The 17,592-nt window shown below is 37.1% G+C and overlaps 1 protein-coding gene across 3 annotated transcripts in view; it reads right to left on the bottom strand.

Moving 5' to 3' along the window:
- ATP11B (ATPase phospholipid transporting 11B (putative)) overlaps positions 1 to 16,735 on the bottom strand; it is a 120,561-nt gene extending 103,826 nt beyond the window's left edge. For 2 of the 3 annotated variants that reach the window (XM_045088660.1, XM_045088661.1), the window contains exon 1: positions 16,406 to 16,735. In XM_045088660.1, coding sequence (XP_044944595.1) covers positions 16,406 to 16,432 — 27 coding nt within the window. In that variant the 5' untranslated portion in view covers positions 16,433 to 16,735. The remainder of the gene's footprint in view (positions 1 to 16,405) is intronic. The other variant, XM_045088659.1, reaches the window with a different exon arrangement.
- Positions 16,736 to 17,592: the final 857 nt, after the last annotated feature.

The following is a 17,592-nucleotide window of genomic DNA, read 5'->3' as shown; positions in this document are numbered from 1 at the left end:
GAAGCTGCTGCTTTTACAATGAGCTATACAGTATAGGCAGTATTCATACCAGGAAACCACAACAAATATTTCCAAATACAGATTTAAACAGGGTGATATATTTGGTAAAAAATTATAAACAATAACAACATAAAAATATATTGAAGTTAAAGAACAGAGATGCCAAGTGAATTCTACTTAGCTATATTAAACAAGTATTAAAACAAAGTGTAGAAAACAGCAGGGCAGAAAAACGATAATTATCTTATTAATTTTATCTGCTGGGAACCTGAGAAACATGTAGAAGAAAATAAAACATGTCCATACAAGGTTAAACAAACAGGACCCAGCAAATCTTAAAACTATTGCTACAAAAATTTGAAAATTAAACTTTAAAGCAGAGAAATTATTTAGCAACACGGAGTTGACTGACATAATTTAAAAAATTTATTCAAAAAACTCCACAAAAGAGTATTTTAGTTTACTTTCAGTTCTTCCAGGGAACAAGTGGTTCATCTACCTTGCATAATGACAATTAAAATTGTACCGCTGATCTGCAGTTCTTGACTTCTACATGTAATGAAAAGAATTTGCTTTAGCATTCAAAGAGTACTTATTGAGTACTTTTCTATGTGCTCTGTAGTAAGCTAAGGACCACGGGTGATAAAAATAGATGACTTAGTCCCTGTCCACTTGGAGATGATAAGACCTTAGTGATTTAATCCTTATTTACCTTAGATATGGCCTAAGTTCCTATTTCTACTAATGAATTTAAGGTAAGACTAGAATTATTTTCTGATTTCAATGTGGGACTCCCTACATAGATATCCAGAAAGCAACTGGATATTTTTGTTTAGATGTTAGGAAAGAGGGTTGGACTTGAGACTGGAACCCAGCAAGCATAATGATGATAGTTAAAACAAAAAACATGTATGAGACTGCCTATTATGAGTGTACAGAGGAAGAAGAGAGTAGAACCAAGAGACGGAATTCTCAAGGCTATCATTTAGGAGAGAAGGATTTTAAGCAAAGGAGAAAGATTACCAGACAGGAAGGAAAACAGAGAAGAGATATGGCAGGAACACAGAAAAAAAGCTGCAAGAAGGAATTATTTCACATGCTGTAAAGAGAAAGGAGAACTGGAAAAGAGTATCTAATTTAATCATTAGGAAATCATTGGTGGCTTTTGTTGACAGTCTGAATAAAGTTAAAAGGGCTACAATGGATTGACTGAAAGGGGTTGAAGAGGAGAGTAGGGAAATGGGGATGGTGAGGAAGTGGGGTTAGTGGGGAACTGGGGACTGTGATTAACTACAGCTGTATCAAATGAAAGATTTTTTTTTAGTGTAAATAAGTCATATATTCAGGTATGAAATGAAGGATATGATAAAGAAAGAGAAAAATAAAGCTATGAGAAAAAAAATTATTGAAGATCAAGGAATTACTAAACGTAGTATGTTACCCCAGATAGAATATTAGTGAAAAAAATAACAACATCTGAATAAAGTATGGAGTTTAACTAATAATAATGTATAAATATTGGTTTATATTACTAGGCTAGTAATATAAGATGTTAATAATAAGAGAACTGGGTGTGGGGCGTCTGGGTGGCTCAGTCAGTTCAGCATCCTGCTCTTGATTTCAGCTCAGGTCATGATCTCGGGAGCCTAAGGTCAAGCCCTGAGAGCCCTGCATCTGTCTGGCTTGGCACTCATTAGGGAGTGTGCTTCTCTCCCTCTTCCTCTGCCCCTGCCCCAGTGCACAGGCTCTCGTGGGTGCTCTGTCTCTCTCTAAAATAAATAAAGAAAATCTTATTTAAAAGAGAGAGAGAGAAAAAAAACTAGGTGAAGGGTATCTATAGGAATTCTGTATTATTTGTGCAACTGTAAATCTGAAACTATTTTACGATAAAAAAAGTTTATTTTTTAGAAGTTAAAAAAATACTGTTCTCAAAAACAAGTACATCTACAAATTTAAGCAAAGACACATGCACACAACACACACACAAGGCCATAGGTGCATTATACTAACCTAGTTTTTCTCATTTTGCAAAGATCACTGACATCTTTATCTCAATCTATAGGAAACATCATCATTAGGGAACTAACAGCCTAGGAAACATTATAAAGATTGTAAAAAGTATCTCAGATTACTTAAGAATTTGACTCTCACTGTCTCCTAATAAATTCCCAAGTTTCTTTCTTTCTTTTTTTTTCCCCCAAATTCTGCAAATATGTGCTGGAAAAAGGGCTGATCAACACTGGCACATAGGCACTGCACTAATTTCCTTTATATGTGCATAAAGAGTTGGAGCCACAAAGTCAGAGGGTCTCCGGAATACCTAGATAGAGACCAGTGCCTTTACATATAGATTTCAATAGGAAAACACACATTAGAGAACCACTTACCTGTTTTTCAATGTAAAGAATCAAGTCCATCTTCACATCTTTGTTAGCATTTTTCAAATTTGTATATTAAAGAATACAGTGGAGAGCTGAGATAAACAAGAATATCTATATTCCCTTTGTAGTTCAGGAGATGCCAAGAATGAAGAAACAATTTCTTAGGTAACACATAATTAAGGCCGGAACCAACTACTACTTAAGCTTTATCTACCAATTGTACTCATCACAAATGACTCTTCAAAGCAAAATCTTAGAATACCAGTATGTAACACAAGTATTTATTGGGAAAAATGTGCTTGATACCAAATGAGAGACTGCACCAAATTTCAGTAAAATATCTGAACATTCTGAAATATCAAGCTACTTAGTATGTCATTTATTAAATTATCCTATAACTTAATTTTTAAAAATTCAATTTATAAATATTATGAGCATTGACTATATACTAGGTATTATGCTTGGTATGATGGAGATACCAAAATAGAAGTCAGGGCCTCTGTTCTGGATAAAGATTCATTTAGAAAAAATAAGGCCTCTTAATGAGCACAAAAAAAAAAGACAAAATATCAAGTAAAATTAGTAAAATTCTGACTGAAATAGTAGTAAATCATTAGACGACTCACTTTTTTCCCTATAGAAAATTATCAAATAAATAAAGATAAATGTATGATGTAATTTCATTATAGATGTAATAAAAGTTATTAATAAAAATGGAGTATGTTTTTCAGCATTTCCAATTTCTATTTCAATGCCACAAACTTGTCAAACTTCAAAATAAATTTCTGAGTTCCCACGGTTCAAGACAAAAAGGAAATTAAAAACTTGAAAAACTTTCAAAAAATTTGCCATGCTGTTCAAAACCAATTTAAGTGTATTGCAGTTTGTGGCAGATAACATTTTCAAGAGGAGATACATATTAAAGTACAAGCAAGTCTTAATTTTTCTGGTATCTAAAATATTAACGTTAACTTAAGAATAGCCATTGCTGAGTAAAAGAACTCCTGATCACTTCTCTCCTTTTCCTCTACAAACCTGTCACTCCACAGTACCAATGCCACCTAGAAACTTCCCCAACTCATTTTCTAGCCTTGCCTCACTCTTGAGCAGATTTAAGATGGCAGGACTGGGAATGAGAGATACAGGGAAAAGTGCAGCTGTTGCTTATTCTCTTCCATACAGCTAAACTTCCTGGAAAAACTCTTGGGTTCAAACAAGTCTTGCCGCTGGAATTCCAAAGTCCAAACTTTGAACTCTTCCCTTTTCTTTACAAAAGTAAACATGGATAAAATATCTTTTTTTCTTTAATCAAGAAGACATAGCTAGCCTCAAAATAAGATAACCATTTTTTATAATCAGGGGCTGAGCCTTTGGGAATCTGTTTCTAGAGAGAAACAGTCTGAAGTTCAGTTCCTATGGCATGATTAGGATTAATAGCACCCCTTTGTACCTGGGTCCTACAGTCAGGTTCAACTGAAAGGAAGCTGAAAAAAGCTGTGTACTTTTAAATATGTAAAAAACCTCCAAAGAGAAAATAATACCTACTTTAAAAAAAAAAAGACAATATTCTGAGAAAAAAAAGCAGATATGCATCAAGAACAAGCAGAATTGAGAGATCCAATAAATTTTGGAAATAAAAAAGTAACTTACATTAAAAATTTGGAGGACAGGATGAACTCTAGGCTGAACACAGGTGAGAGAATTAGAGAACTGGAAGCTAGAACTAAGGAATTCACAGTGAAAGCAGCACAGAGAGAAACAGATGAAAAATATGAAAAAGAAGAGCCACAGAAGACAGACTGGTATCAAGCAAGAGTTCTAGATTGAGAAAACTAAAGGCTGAGAAGCAATATTTAAAGAAAAAAAAACGGCTGAAAATTTCCTGAGCCATAGCCATAAGAGCCTTCAGATGGAAAGCAAATGCAAGTGCAGAGCAGAAAAAACGTGAAAAAAATATGATAGATACAGTAAAATAAAATTGCAAAAATATCAAGGACAAAGAGAATCTTAAAATCAACTGGACACGGATTACCAATAGTAGTGGTAGTTAGATTAAAAACAAATTTTGTACCAGCAATTATAAATGTTCAGATATGTTAAGTGAAAGTAAATGTTAATCTAGAATTCTGTATCTACTCAAATTAGTGTTCAACAATAATTATAAAATAAAGACATAAAAACTAAAACAGATCATTCTTTCAAACCCTTGCTTAAAACTTACTAAAGGATGCATTTTATTAAAAAAAGTGAACCCAGAGAGAGGAGGTGGTATGCAAGAAATAATGGTGAGTAAAACAAATTACTAATTCTTCATAGAAAATAAAAATGAGTAACTGACAAAAATTTAGAAACTGTTTTGAGAAGAGGAACTAGAATACACATTATAGGAAAAAATATTTGCAAGCCATATAGCTATTAAAGGTCTTGTATCCAGAATTATAAAAAAAAAACTTTCACAACTCAATTAAAAAAAATTTTTTTAATGGACAAAAAGATCTGTATAGGCATTTCTCCAGAAAAGGCTTATAAGGACATGAGAAGATGTTTGAAATCATTAGTAATTAGCAAAATGTAAATCAAAACCACAATGAGGTTCTTTCCCACCATGAAAGCTATAATTAAAAAGACAAAACCAAGTGTTGACAAGAATATGAAGACATTAGAATCCTTACACATTGCTCATGGGAATGTAAAATGGTGCAGCAACTTTGGAAGACAGTTTGGCAATTCTTCATAAAGTTAAAAATAGAGTTACCATATGACCCAGTAAATCTACTCTTTAGGTATACACACACAAGAGAAATGAAAATATACATGGACACAGAGACTTGTACAACAGTGGTCAAAGCAGTGTTATTTCTACCCAGTCAAAAAGTGGAAAAAACTAAATGTCCATGATGAACAAAATGTGGTAGATCCATGAACAAAATGTGGTAGATCCATACAATGGATTATTTGACAATAAAAAGGGATGAATTACTAATACATGCTATGACATAGATAACCCTTGAAAACACTATGCTAGGTGAAATATTATGCTAGAGAGCAGTCACAAAATACCAAATACTATATGATACTATTTCTATGAAATGACCACAGTAGGCAAATTGAGAGAGGTAGAAAGTAAATTAGTGACTGTTTAGTGCTGGGGGCTAGAGATTTAGGGGAATGGAAAGTGGGAATCAGTTGGAAGAGAGTTTCAGGGGGTACAAAAATGTTCTAGCATTGGACTGTGGTGATGGCTGCTGCATAATTCTACAAATATACTAAAAAAATTGAATACTTTAAATGGGTAAACTGTATGGTAGTGAGTTAAGTCTTAATAAAACAGATGAAAGGAAAGAAGTAGAACTAAACTGTTACACAATAGTAATGTGGAAGGTGAGAGAAGAAATACCAGAGTAAAACTTAAATCCCTGTATTATTTGTACGTCAATAGAGCTACTCAAAATAAAGGTATAGGGAGAAAATGATGAAATACAATCCATGGCTTCTACCTCATCAAGGAAAAAATATGCAAAGGAACTTAATAAATTCAATAAAAAGCCAATCAAAATCCTAGAAAGATTCTCCACAGAATTTGGCAAATTGATTATAAATAGCATATGGAATAGTAAAGTTCAATGCAATTCTGAAAGAAAAAAAAAGTACTGGGGGTTCTACTCAGCCAGATACCAAGACTTAAAAAAATACTATAATTAAGACAGTGCATATTCACTCCACTTAACATCAATGGATAGATGATCCAAACAGAAAATCAACAAGGAAACTTGTTGGCTTTGAATGACATATTGGGCCAGATGGATCTAACAGATATACTCAGAACATTCCGTCCTAAAACAGCGGAATACACATTCTTTTCGAGTGCGCATGGAACATTCTCCAGAACAGATCACATATTAGGCCACAAAACAAATCTCAACAAATTTAAAAAGATCAAAGTAATACCATGCATCTTTTCTGACCATAATGCTATGGAAGTAGAAATCAACTACAAGAAAGAAACCTAGAAAGCACACAAATACATGGAGGTTAATAAACATGCTACTAAACAATGAATGGGTCAACCAAGGAATCAAAGAGAAAAATTAAAAAAAACACATGCAGACAAATGAAAATGACAACACAATGGTCCAAAATCTTCAGGATGAAGCAAAAGCTTTCTAAGAGGGAAGTTTGTAGCAATACAGTCCTATCTAAAGAAGGGGGAAAAAATCCCAAACAAACAACCTAATCTTACACCTGATGGATCCAAAAAAAGAAAAACAAACAAAACCCCAAATTAGTAGAAGGAAGGAAATAATAAAGATTAGAGCAAAAATAAATGAAATAGAAACCAAAAAAAGTAATAGAACAGATCAATGAAACCAGGAACTAGTTCTTTGAAATTATCAAAAAAACCTTTAGCCAGACTCACTGAAAAAAAAAGAGAACACACAAATAAAATCAGAAAGGAAAGTGGAGAAATAACAACCGACATTACAGAAATACAAAAGATTGTAACAGAATATTATGAAAAATTATTTACCAAGAAATTAGACAACCCAGAAGAAATGGATAAACCCCTAGAAACATATAACCTCCCAAAACTGAATTAGGAAGAGAAAAAATTTGAACAGACTGATTACAAACCGTGCAATTGAATTAATCACCAAAAACTCCCAATAAACAAAAGTCCAGGACCAGATGGCCTCACAGGAAATTCTACCAAACATTTAAGGAAGAGATAATACCTATTCTTCTCAAACTAGTCCAAAAAATAGAAGAGGAAGGAAAACTTAATTAATTCTAGGAAGCCAGCACTACTCTGATACCAAAACCAGATAAAGATACTACAGAAAAAGAGAACTATAGGCCAATAATCTCTGATCAACACAGATGCAAAAGTCCTCAACAAACTATTAGCAAACCAAATCCAATGATACATTAAACAAATGATTCCTCAGAATCAGTGGGGCTTATCCCTGGGATGCAAGGTGGGTCAAGAGTCACAAGTCAATCAATGTGATACATCACATCAATAAAAGAAGGGATAAAAACCATATGATCATTTCAACAGATGCAGAAAAAGCATTTGACAAAGTATGACATCCATTCATCCTGCAACAAAGTAGGATTAGAGGGAACATACCTCAACATAATGAAGTCCAATATAAAACCCCACAGCTCACATTATACTAATGGGGAAAAACAGAATATTTCTCCTAGAATCAGGAACAAGACAGGATGTCCACTCTTACCACTGTTATTTAGTACAGTACTGGATTTACCATAGTACTGGAAGTCCTAGCCACAGCCATCAGAGAAGAGGAAAGAATAAAAGGCATCCTAATTGGTAAAGAAAGTAAAACTTTTCACTATTTGGAGAAGACATATTATACACAGAAAACCCTAAAAACTGCACCAAAAAAGTACTAGAGCTGGTAAATGAATTCAGTAAGGTCATAGGATATAAAATCAACTTACAGAAATTCATGGTATTTTTAAACACTAAAAATGAAGCAACAGAAAGAGAAATTAAGAAAGTAATCCCACTAAAAAATGAAGCAACAGAAAGAGAAATTAAGAAAGTAATCCCATTTACAACTGCACCAAAGTTAGTAAAATACTGAGGAGTAAATTTCATCAAAGAGGTGAAGGCCTACTTTGAAAACTATAAAACACTGATGAAAGGTGGGAAAATAGCCCATGCTCATGTATTGGAAGCACAAATTTGGTTAAAATGTCCATAGTACCCAAAACAACCTACAGATTTAATGTACTCCCATCAAAATACCAACAACATTTTTCACAGAACTAGAACAAATAAGCCTAAAATTTATATGGAACCACAAAAGACTAAACCTCCAAAACAATCTGAAAAAGAAAAACAAAGCTAGAGGTATCACAATTCCAGATTTCAAGTTATACTACAAAGCTGAAGTTATCAAAACAGTATTGAACTGGCACAAAAATGGCCCACTGATCAATGGAAAACAAAGCCCAGAAATAGACCTGTTAATATGGTCAATTAATCTTTGACAAAGGAGGAAAGAAAATGCAATGGAGAAAAGATAGCATCTTCAACAAATGGTGTTGGGGGAATCAGATGGCTATGTGCAAAAGAAGGAAACTGGATCACTGGCTTATACCACACATAAAAAATGAATTAAGGACTTATATGTGACACCTGAAACTATAAACATCCAGAAGAGAGAAAAGGCAGTGATTTCTCCAACAATGGAAGTAGCAGCTTTTTCCTAGGTATGTCTCCAAAGGCAAGGAAAATAAAAGCAAAAGTAAACTATTGGAACTCCAACAAAATGACAAGCTTCTGTATATCAAAGGAAACAACTGATAAAACTAAAAGACAACCTCCTGAATGGGAGAACATATTTGCAAATGACATATCTGTTAAAGGTTTAGTATCCAAAGTATATAAAGACCTTATACAACTCAACACCCATAAAACAAATGATCAAATTAAAAAATGGGCAGAAAACATGAATAGTTTCTCCAAAGAATATAGATGGTCAACAGACACATGAAAAGATGCTCAACATCACTTGTCATCAGGGAGCTGCAAATCAAAACTTCAATGTGGTTATCACCTCACACCTATCAAGAATGGCTAAAATCAAAAACACAAGAAACAACAGGTGTTGGCAGAGGATGTGGAGAAATAGGAACCCTTGTGCACTGTTGGTAGGAGTGCAAACTGGGGAACCCACTATGGAAAACAGTATGAAGATTCCTCAAAAAGTTAAAAATGGAACTATCTTACAATCCAGTAATTGTACTACTGGGTATTTGCCCCCCAAATGCAAAAACTCTAATTCAAGGATACATGCACCCTTATGTTTATAACAGCATTATTTACAAAAGCCAAATTATGGCAGCAGCTCAAGTGTCCATCAATAAATAAATGGACAAAGAAAATGTACCTATATACAACAGAATATCACTCAGCCATAAAAAGAATGAAATCTTGCCATGTACAACAAATATAATGCAAGTATAATATTAGCAAGTATAATGCTAAGCGAAATAAACCAGTGATAAGAAGACAAATACCATATGATCTCGATTTAGAAACAGAACAAATGAGTAAAGGGAAAAAAAGGAGAACGAGCCTAACTAAGAAACAGACTCTTAACTATAGAGAACTGATGATGGGTGGGAGATGGGTAAAATAGGTGAAGGGGATTAAGAGTACACTTATCATGGTAAGCACTGAATAATGTATAGAATTGCTGAACTGCTATATTGTACACTTGAAATTAATATAACACTGCATGTTAACTATGCTGGAATTAAATTTTAAACTTAATTAAAAAGGTAGTGCATTAGGGGTGCCTGGGTGGCTCAGTTGGTTAAACCTCTGCCTTCAGCTCAGGTCATGATTTCAGGGTCCTGGGATCAAGCCCCATATCAGGCTCTCTGCTCAGTGGGGAGTCTGCTTCCTTCTCTTTCTCTCTCTCTTTCTCTGCCTACTTGTGATCTCTCTCTGTTAAATAAATAAATAAAATCTTTGAAGAAAAAAAAAAAGATAGTACATTATTGGTGCACCAGATCAATAGGTAAATGAAACTAAATAGGGGATTTAGGAAGCGAACATGATATATGAAAGACAATGCGGCTATGTAAAAGAAAAAGCAAACAACACCCATTAGTGGGGAAAAGGTAGCTCATTCAAGAAAAAGTACTGAGACAAATAATTCAATTCTAGATATACTAGTTGAAAAACTAAATTTTAAGACACTTTGAAGAAAACACTAGAAAAATAGCTCTATGATCACAGGAAAGGAATATCTAAACAACTAATAAAAAAACCAAAATCACTACTCTTAATAAATTTACCTACAAATAAATTTGAAATTACTCTATCAAAAAAAGACACTATCAACAAAGTTAAATACATACAAAGAATGAACTGGAAGAAAATTTTTACAACCACAACAAAGAATTAGAATACAGACTACAGAAAGAATAGAGAAAAGACAAACTATTCAATAGAAAAATGAGCAATCTAGTCATATGAATGAAATACAGGACACTTGAATCTCATTAGCAATCAGGAAAATGCAAATAAAAACAAAATAAAATACAATTCACACTCATCCAGATTGGTAAATTTCAAGTCTGACAGTACAAAGTGTTGACCAAGAGGTAGGTAAAGGGGAACTCTCACATTCTGGAAAATAATTTGGCAATACATGTAATAGTTATAATGTACACACCCTGTTACCGCAATTCCACTTCTAAGTGTTTCAGTAATAATTTTAAAAAAACCATAAACATAAATAATGGCCACTGCAACATTTTTTGTAATAGGAAAAAATGACAACAATCCAAATACCCATTTGGGAAGCAGAGACTCTTAGAAGACTGAGTAGGAAAGGGTTGCCTTATTTTGTAGTTTGAGAACCTAGCAACATGCTATCACAAATTAGGTGTTCAGAAAATGTTCGAGTGAATGAGTAAATAAATAAAAAAGAAAGAAATGAGGAACAGTTCTTGTCATATGGAGAACTAAAACTAGACAAAAATCCTTGCCTTCATGAGATAAAGAAGACAAGTAAATTGTACAGTATGTTAAATAGTGTTAAGTACTTAGAGAAATAAAAAGCAGGTGAGGGGGATAGGGAAGTACTGGGGAGGGTTACAGTTTTATACTGAATGTCCAGAAAAGGCCTCACTGAATAAGTAACAATTGAATAAAGACTTGAAGAGAGTAAAGGAACCAGCAGATAAGGGGATGGGGGAGTTGGGAGGGTGGCATTGCAGGCAGAGGTAACAGACAAGGGAAAGATCCTGAGATTGAAGTACACCTGACACTTCTGATGAATTGCAAGGCAACTGTGGGTAATTGTGGGTAAAGCAAAGTGAAGAAGAGTGATGGGAGATGAGAAGTGGTTTGGCGGGTCAAAGTAGGGAGAGTGCGCATACAGAGATACAGATCAAGCAAAGACTTTGTTTTTTACTCAGAGCAAGAAAGCAAATCCTTAGAAGGTTCTAAGCGCAGGAATTACATGATCCAACTTGTGTTTTTAATAAGATCACTGTGGCTGCTCTGTTGAAAACAGACTGCAGGGATTGAAGGGATATTTAATGACAATAATAGCACCCATAACGTTCTTTTGGAAGAACTAAGCAAGGTCCCTACTTCAGTGCTTCTGGGATACCTGGGATTCCTCTAATACTTGACCTCCCTATTAAATGAAAAAGTGGGTATTTAAGAATATGTGTGTAAAGATAAAGATAAAAGAAGCAAATATTCAAAGATCTGGTTTCTTAAACATTAATTCCTGAGGTTAGAACTTCCTTAGCTCCACCAAATACTACCACCACAGGTCTGTGCCTCCTTTTCCTACTCTTGAGAGAAAGAAAAAGAATACAGGTGCTCCTAAACTGACGCTGAAATAAATATGATAGTCATTCATTAATGCAACCAATATTTGGTGGGTGGGTATAAACAATGAATGGGCCAGCTGCTGTCTTGAGTACAAGAGATATAAAGATGAACAAGATATGTCCCTGCCCTAAGATATTTACAGTCTAGTGAGTGAGATACCTAGACTTATATTGCGTGCTATATAGAAACACGGAACATGCTTTTAATATTACCCAGAAGCACTAACAGAAATATAACATGTGTCACAAATGCAAGCCACATATACAATTTAAAAATTTCTAGTAACCACATTAGAAAAATAAATAAAAACAAAACGGGAAAATTTGAAATATTTTACTTCACCCGATATAGCCTAAATATTAACATGTAGCCAACAGGAAAATGGAGATATTTTACATTATTTTCATATTGTTTTTGAAATCCTGTATTTTTTACTTAAGAATATCTTGATTCGGGGCACCTGGGTGCTCAGTGGGTTAAGGCCTCTGCCTTCGGCTCAGGTAGTGATCCCAGGGTCCTGGGATCAAGCCCCGCATGGGGGCTCTCTGCTCAGCAGGGAGCCTGCTTCCTCCTCTCTCTCTGCTTGTCTCTCTGCCTACTTGTGATCTCTCTGTCAAAAAAATAAATAAAATCTTTAAAAAAAAAAAGAATATCTTGATTCAAATAGCCACATTTCAAGTGTTCTGGACAGCACAATTATATAGGACAGATCTATTTTCTAGAAAACTGAAAAGAATTTGACAGTTAAGAGTACAGGACAAAGTAAAGTAGTAGAGGGAGAGTTGAATATATTCACATATTGAAGGACAAGACTAGGGTAAACATACTATAGATTACTGATAGGGAGTGTGGAGAGTAGGATGAAAGAACAAGATTAAGAGCACAAGTGGACTGGTTAGTTTGGAAAAGAGGATAGTCACCTGTTTTTTGTTTATTTTTGTGACAGGTGGAAAGGGAAGAGTTAAATACAGATATCAACAAGTTTAGTAAGTGTGAGAGAACAGAAAGTTGAAAGAGTTTAGTTTAAGAGCTTGCCATTTTTTTCTCAGTGAATCACAAGACCATCTCACCAGCCTTTTCACTATTGTCCATACAAATCTGAAGGCACTACTTTACAGAACAATTTAAGAAACAGTATCCTGGTATGACAAGATTAAGTTGTATTTTTGTAAATTACAGTACTTTTCTAGTTTTTTTCTGGAGGGGTCAATCTCGAATGTTGTCATTTTATCTCTAAACACAGAAGCAACACTATGGATTCATTCTTTCTTTCTTTCCTTACCTACTCATTTATTCAGCATACATGTACCCAGTGTCTACTCTATGTCAAGTATAGTGAGACACTAAACATACAGAGATGGATAAGGCCTACATTTGTATCTCCAGTATTTAGCATTATAATGCCTGCGCACAGTAAGTGCTTTAAAAGCACAGCATTACTTTGTCCTGTAAAGAAATATCACACATCAACTAAAGTATACATTAGCAAAGTCTTTCATTTAAAAGTCTAAAGAAGTGGGGCAACTAGGTAGCTTAGCTGGTTAAGCATCCTACTCTTGATCTCAGGGTTGAGGTCAAGCCCATGCCTAGCTTGGAGCCTATTTAAAAAAAAAAAAAAAAATGTCTAAAGAAATGCTGTCCAACAGAATTTTCTGTGATAATGAAAATGTTCTACTCTGAACTGTCCAATATAGTAGCTAATAAGCACATTAATTTTTAATTTAATTAATTGCATTTTAATTTAAATAGCTAATGTAGTTAGTTAATGGCTACCATACAAATCCAAACATTAGAATACAGTGAGTAGTTAATAGCAGTAATACTATTATAATCAAGGTGCTGTCATCTCTAAGGGATTAATACACATAATATGCTGTCAGAAATGAGTACACTATGAATACTAATTGTACCAGAAAAACATGGTAAGAAATTCTGCTTAGAATTTTCTTAGTATAAACTAACCTTAGCACTTTGAGCCAAAAAAATACAAAGAAAGAACAAAAGAAAAAGAAAAAAGATAAACCAATCTTTTCTTTTCACTCTACTTCCCCAAGTTGGAAAACAGCAACCTTCTTTGAGTTTTCTCATTGTGTAAAGAAATGAAAATACTTGGGGCGCCTGGGTGGCTCTTGGTTGTTAAGCAGCTGCCTTCAGCTTGGGTCATGATCCCAGGGTTCTGGGATAGAATCCGGCTTGGAGTCCCAATCGGAGCCTAGCATCGGGCTCCTTGCTGAGCAAGGAGCCTGTTTCTCTCTCCCACTCTCCCTACTGGTGTTTCCTCTGTGTCTCTCTGTCAAATAAATAAATAAAATCTTAAAAAAGAAAGAAAATACTTTGTGGAGATAAGGAGTCAAAGTTTTCTTAAGTTATAAATTACTACAGTGTGGGAATTACTTTTGTAACATGACAGGAAACTTTATTTTGGCAAGACAATCTAAGTTGCTGAAAATCAGGATTCATATAATGAATAAAGTGTTTATAATTAAAAAAAATAAACCTGTCTCTGCAATTTAATTTCCCCAGATTTGTCCCACTTATCTGAATTTTTAGAATGAACCTATGGTTAAAAGACATGGTAACAAAATCCATTGAGCAAATGGAAGTATACTCTAAACTACACTTTGAGTTGAATAATTTCTGGTGTAGTAACTAAAATAACTGTTTATGCCAGAGAGAGCAAATATACTTTCATTACTCCATGTATCCACTATCCATAATGTATAATTTAAGTGAGTGTACAAACTTAATCAGAGATACAAAGTCCTAACATTGGCACAGATCTGATTACATTCCTTAGAAAATCTGATAACTTAAAAGTAAAACCAGTGAGGTGAGCAACTAAATGTCAGAGATAGCATTTTTTATGCACAGCAAGTTGTTCAACTTGTTAATCACTTAGTAAGGCAGGTGTGTCTTGTAAAATAACCATACCACTTCCTGCCCTTCCTTTTAGTTGTGTTCATTTGAAGCCGTTTTAAAAAACATTACCAGATTGCCTGTCTTGAAGATGAGAGTGGTTACACAACCCTGAGATTTTATTCAGGTTAACAGAAATACCTAACACTTAGAAGCAGTATCTTAATCTACTAGGAAAAGCTTTAAGAAAGCCACTTTAGAATGGTCTTCCTACCACACAAAAACTTATACATGGAGACTGGTAAATCAAAAGCATGAGATCAGACCTGTAATAAATAACTTTCAGAGTCAAGTTGTGCTATGGGTTATTGCAACAGGGCCAAGGTATTACAGCATAGTATTATAATGACATCATTAGCTTAGTTTCCTAATAAGGCATATATTCCATATATATATATATATATGGAATACCTGGATTTACAATTAGCTAAAAATAGGAAGCCAACATCTGTTCGAGCGGCAGGCAGTTCCAGTTTTATTTATAAGATTTTTTTCTCAGTGATGCCCTTTCCAAAATGAATTAACAGAAGGCTGGCTCTGAAACAGAATTAACATTAAAACGTTCTAGAGCAGGGAAAAAGAGGTATAAATGCTTCAAACCCACAAAATCTTTATAGTACCACAAAAGTCGTTCTTGCTGCATTGCCTTTTGAATCAGTAAATGAGAACACTGAACTGTAGAAGCATTAATTAATGCGATTTAGAAATTAAGCAGCAACCAGCAAAAGACCTCATCACAGAGATAAGGTTTAGGCTTCTTCAGCCAGGAACAGTTTCTGTCCTCATTGTCACTGTCGCCTTCCTGCTGTATTTTCTGGGCTGTAGTTGCCAGGAGGCAGGAAGATTTTTCTCTCTGAATTAATTCTGAGAAAGGTGGCGCTTTTTATATGCCTTAAATCACCCTTTTCTAAGATTTTTTTTTTTTTTCTTCTCCAGATGTTCCAGTAAAACTGAGAAGTTAACCACTCGTTCCAAACCTGTGTCGTTCAAACTGCCTTGAGAGAACGGGAAAAAGTAAGGTTCACAATTCAAAAGTTTGACTTGGGGTGAGGTAGGGTGAGGGCAAGGTATGAGGAGGAAAACAGTCCTTCCTAACTTTCGTACACCTCTTTTCCGAAAGCAGGCGGGGTGTTGGAATATTTTCTCTTTCCCTCACCTACGGCTTGAGTAAAATTTCTGTCGAGGCGAGGGGCTACATTAGAGAAGGTACCCCCCTCCCTGCTAACTAACGCAACACTGAATCGTGACACCTAACTGAAAACAGTGACAAGAGGGAGCTGAAGAGAAGTCCTCCCCTTCCCGTTCCCTCAAACGTGTCCCAAATTGTAGGAGCAGGAAACAGAAGCCTCTCGTCTTCCCCCTACACCTACTCTCTTTCCGTTCCCTCGCCCTGTTTCCTCAGGGGGGACGTCGAGCCCGCTCGGGACCCCCGCCTGCGGCCGTGGCACCCCGGAGCGGCGAGAACCGAGGAAACCTTAGAAGTGCGGGCAGGAAGCAGCCGCCTCCCGCCGGCCTCCGCGTTCCAGGGTCGGGGGCGAGACTGGTGCGGGAGCTGTGCGGGGCTTTCCAGCTCGGGCCCCGCGCTCGCCTCCGCCGCGGCCTAGCCCGGCGCCCGCGCCCCGGCCTCGCGGCTCCGAGCAGCCGGCCCTTCCCCGCCGCCCGGGCCCGAGAGGCCGCGCGGCGGCGGATGTCCGGGAGGAGAGAAGGTACTTACCAGCTGCTGCCGGACCCAGCGCCACATGCCCCCGCCGTCGCCGTCCCGGTCCCGCGGGACGCGGGGGCCCGGGGGCTGCAGGTGGAAGCTGACGAGCCAGAGGGGGAAGCGGGATTGCCCCTCTGGCTGAAGTTCCGCTCGCCGCCGCAGCCACCTCACTCCCCGCGCCGGGTCCCCATCCCGCCGCGCCGGCTCCGAGGTCCTACAGGCGCGGCCCCGGCGCCGCCCCCGCCCGGCGCAGCTGAGCCTGCCGCCGCGCCGCAGCCACCTTCATTATTGACCGTTGTCACCCGAAGCACCACCACAACCCCACCCCCGCCCAGCCCGGCCCCCCCAGCCCCACCCGGGCCCTCCCCCGGCGCCCCGGCCCGCCCCCGGACGTGACGAAAGGGGCTGTGGGGACCGAGGGGCCCGGCGCGCCCAGCAGCCGCCAGGAGCCTGGGGTCAGCCGGGTGGGCGGGGCCGGCAGCCGGCCTGGCCAGGTGCGGCTTCTCGAAAGCGGCTTCTTCCTTCTGTCCCCGTTTCTTCCCAGTTCAGGGATGGGATTAAATCGTGTCTGTCTACGGAGTCTGCAGCCTCTTGCCGACTCCTCTGTTTCTACCTCCTGTTGCAGGTCTGTCGCTGTCTGCCTTCTTTGGTCTCCCGATCCTCCAACACGCATACGCACATTCTCGAGTGTAGAGACTGAAAGTTAATCCCCAGGGGTCCAGGTGGGTTCAATTGGATTGTCAAAGACTTTTTTTTTCAATGCATAACCCAGCCCTCTTCTTAAGCAAATGACTGAGCTGGAGCTAGGGGAATCTTGATTACTGCCTCAAAATAATTTCGAGAAGGGTTGCAACTGCCCTGTGCCTAATCCAGTCTGGACCACCATTTCCCGGAGAATGGACGAGATACTCTGTTTTGCTGTGCTAAACTGAACAGGTTGGCGGAAGGGGGGGGCAATATTTTGTATGGGAATGTGTGTTAACTCCTGCAATCAAAACCACTCTAGAAGTAGCAAGACCTAGGTAAGATAACGGTGTGCTTAAATAAAGGTAAGGAGGAATGTAAAAAAAAAAAAAAAAAAAAAACTAGAACAAGGCTTTGACTTGGAAGGCTGACAAGAAGCTGTACATCTTATTGTTCAAAAGCAGCCCCAACTACATCTTGAGTGTTGTGCTTCGTGTGCAGTATTTTTGCTGAAT

The sequence above is a fragment of the Mustela putorius genome, unplaced genomic scaffold (assembly GCF_011764305.1).
Source record: "Mustela putorius furo isolate JIRA1106 unplaced genomic scaffold, ASM1176430v1.1 tig00003834_pilon_pilon_pilon, whole genome shotgun sequence".
Lineage (NCBI taxonomy): Eukaryota > Metazoa > Chordata > Mammalia > Carnivora > Mustelidae > Mustela > Mustela putorius.
The sequence above is the reverse complement of the archived record's forward strand: the minus strand, read 5'-3'. Positions and strand labels throughout refer to the sequence as shown.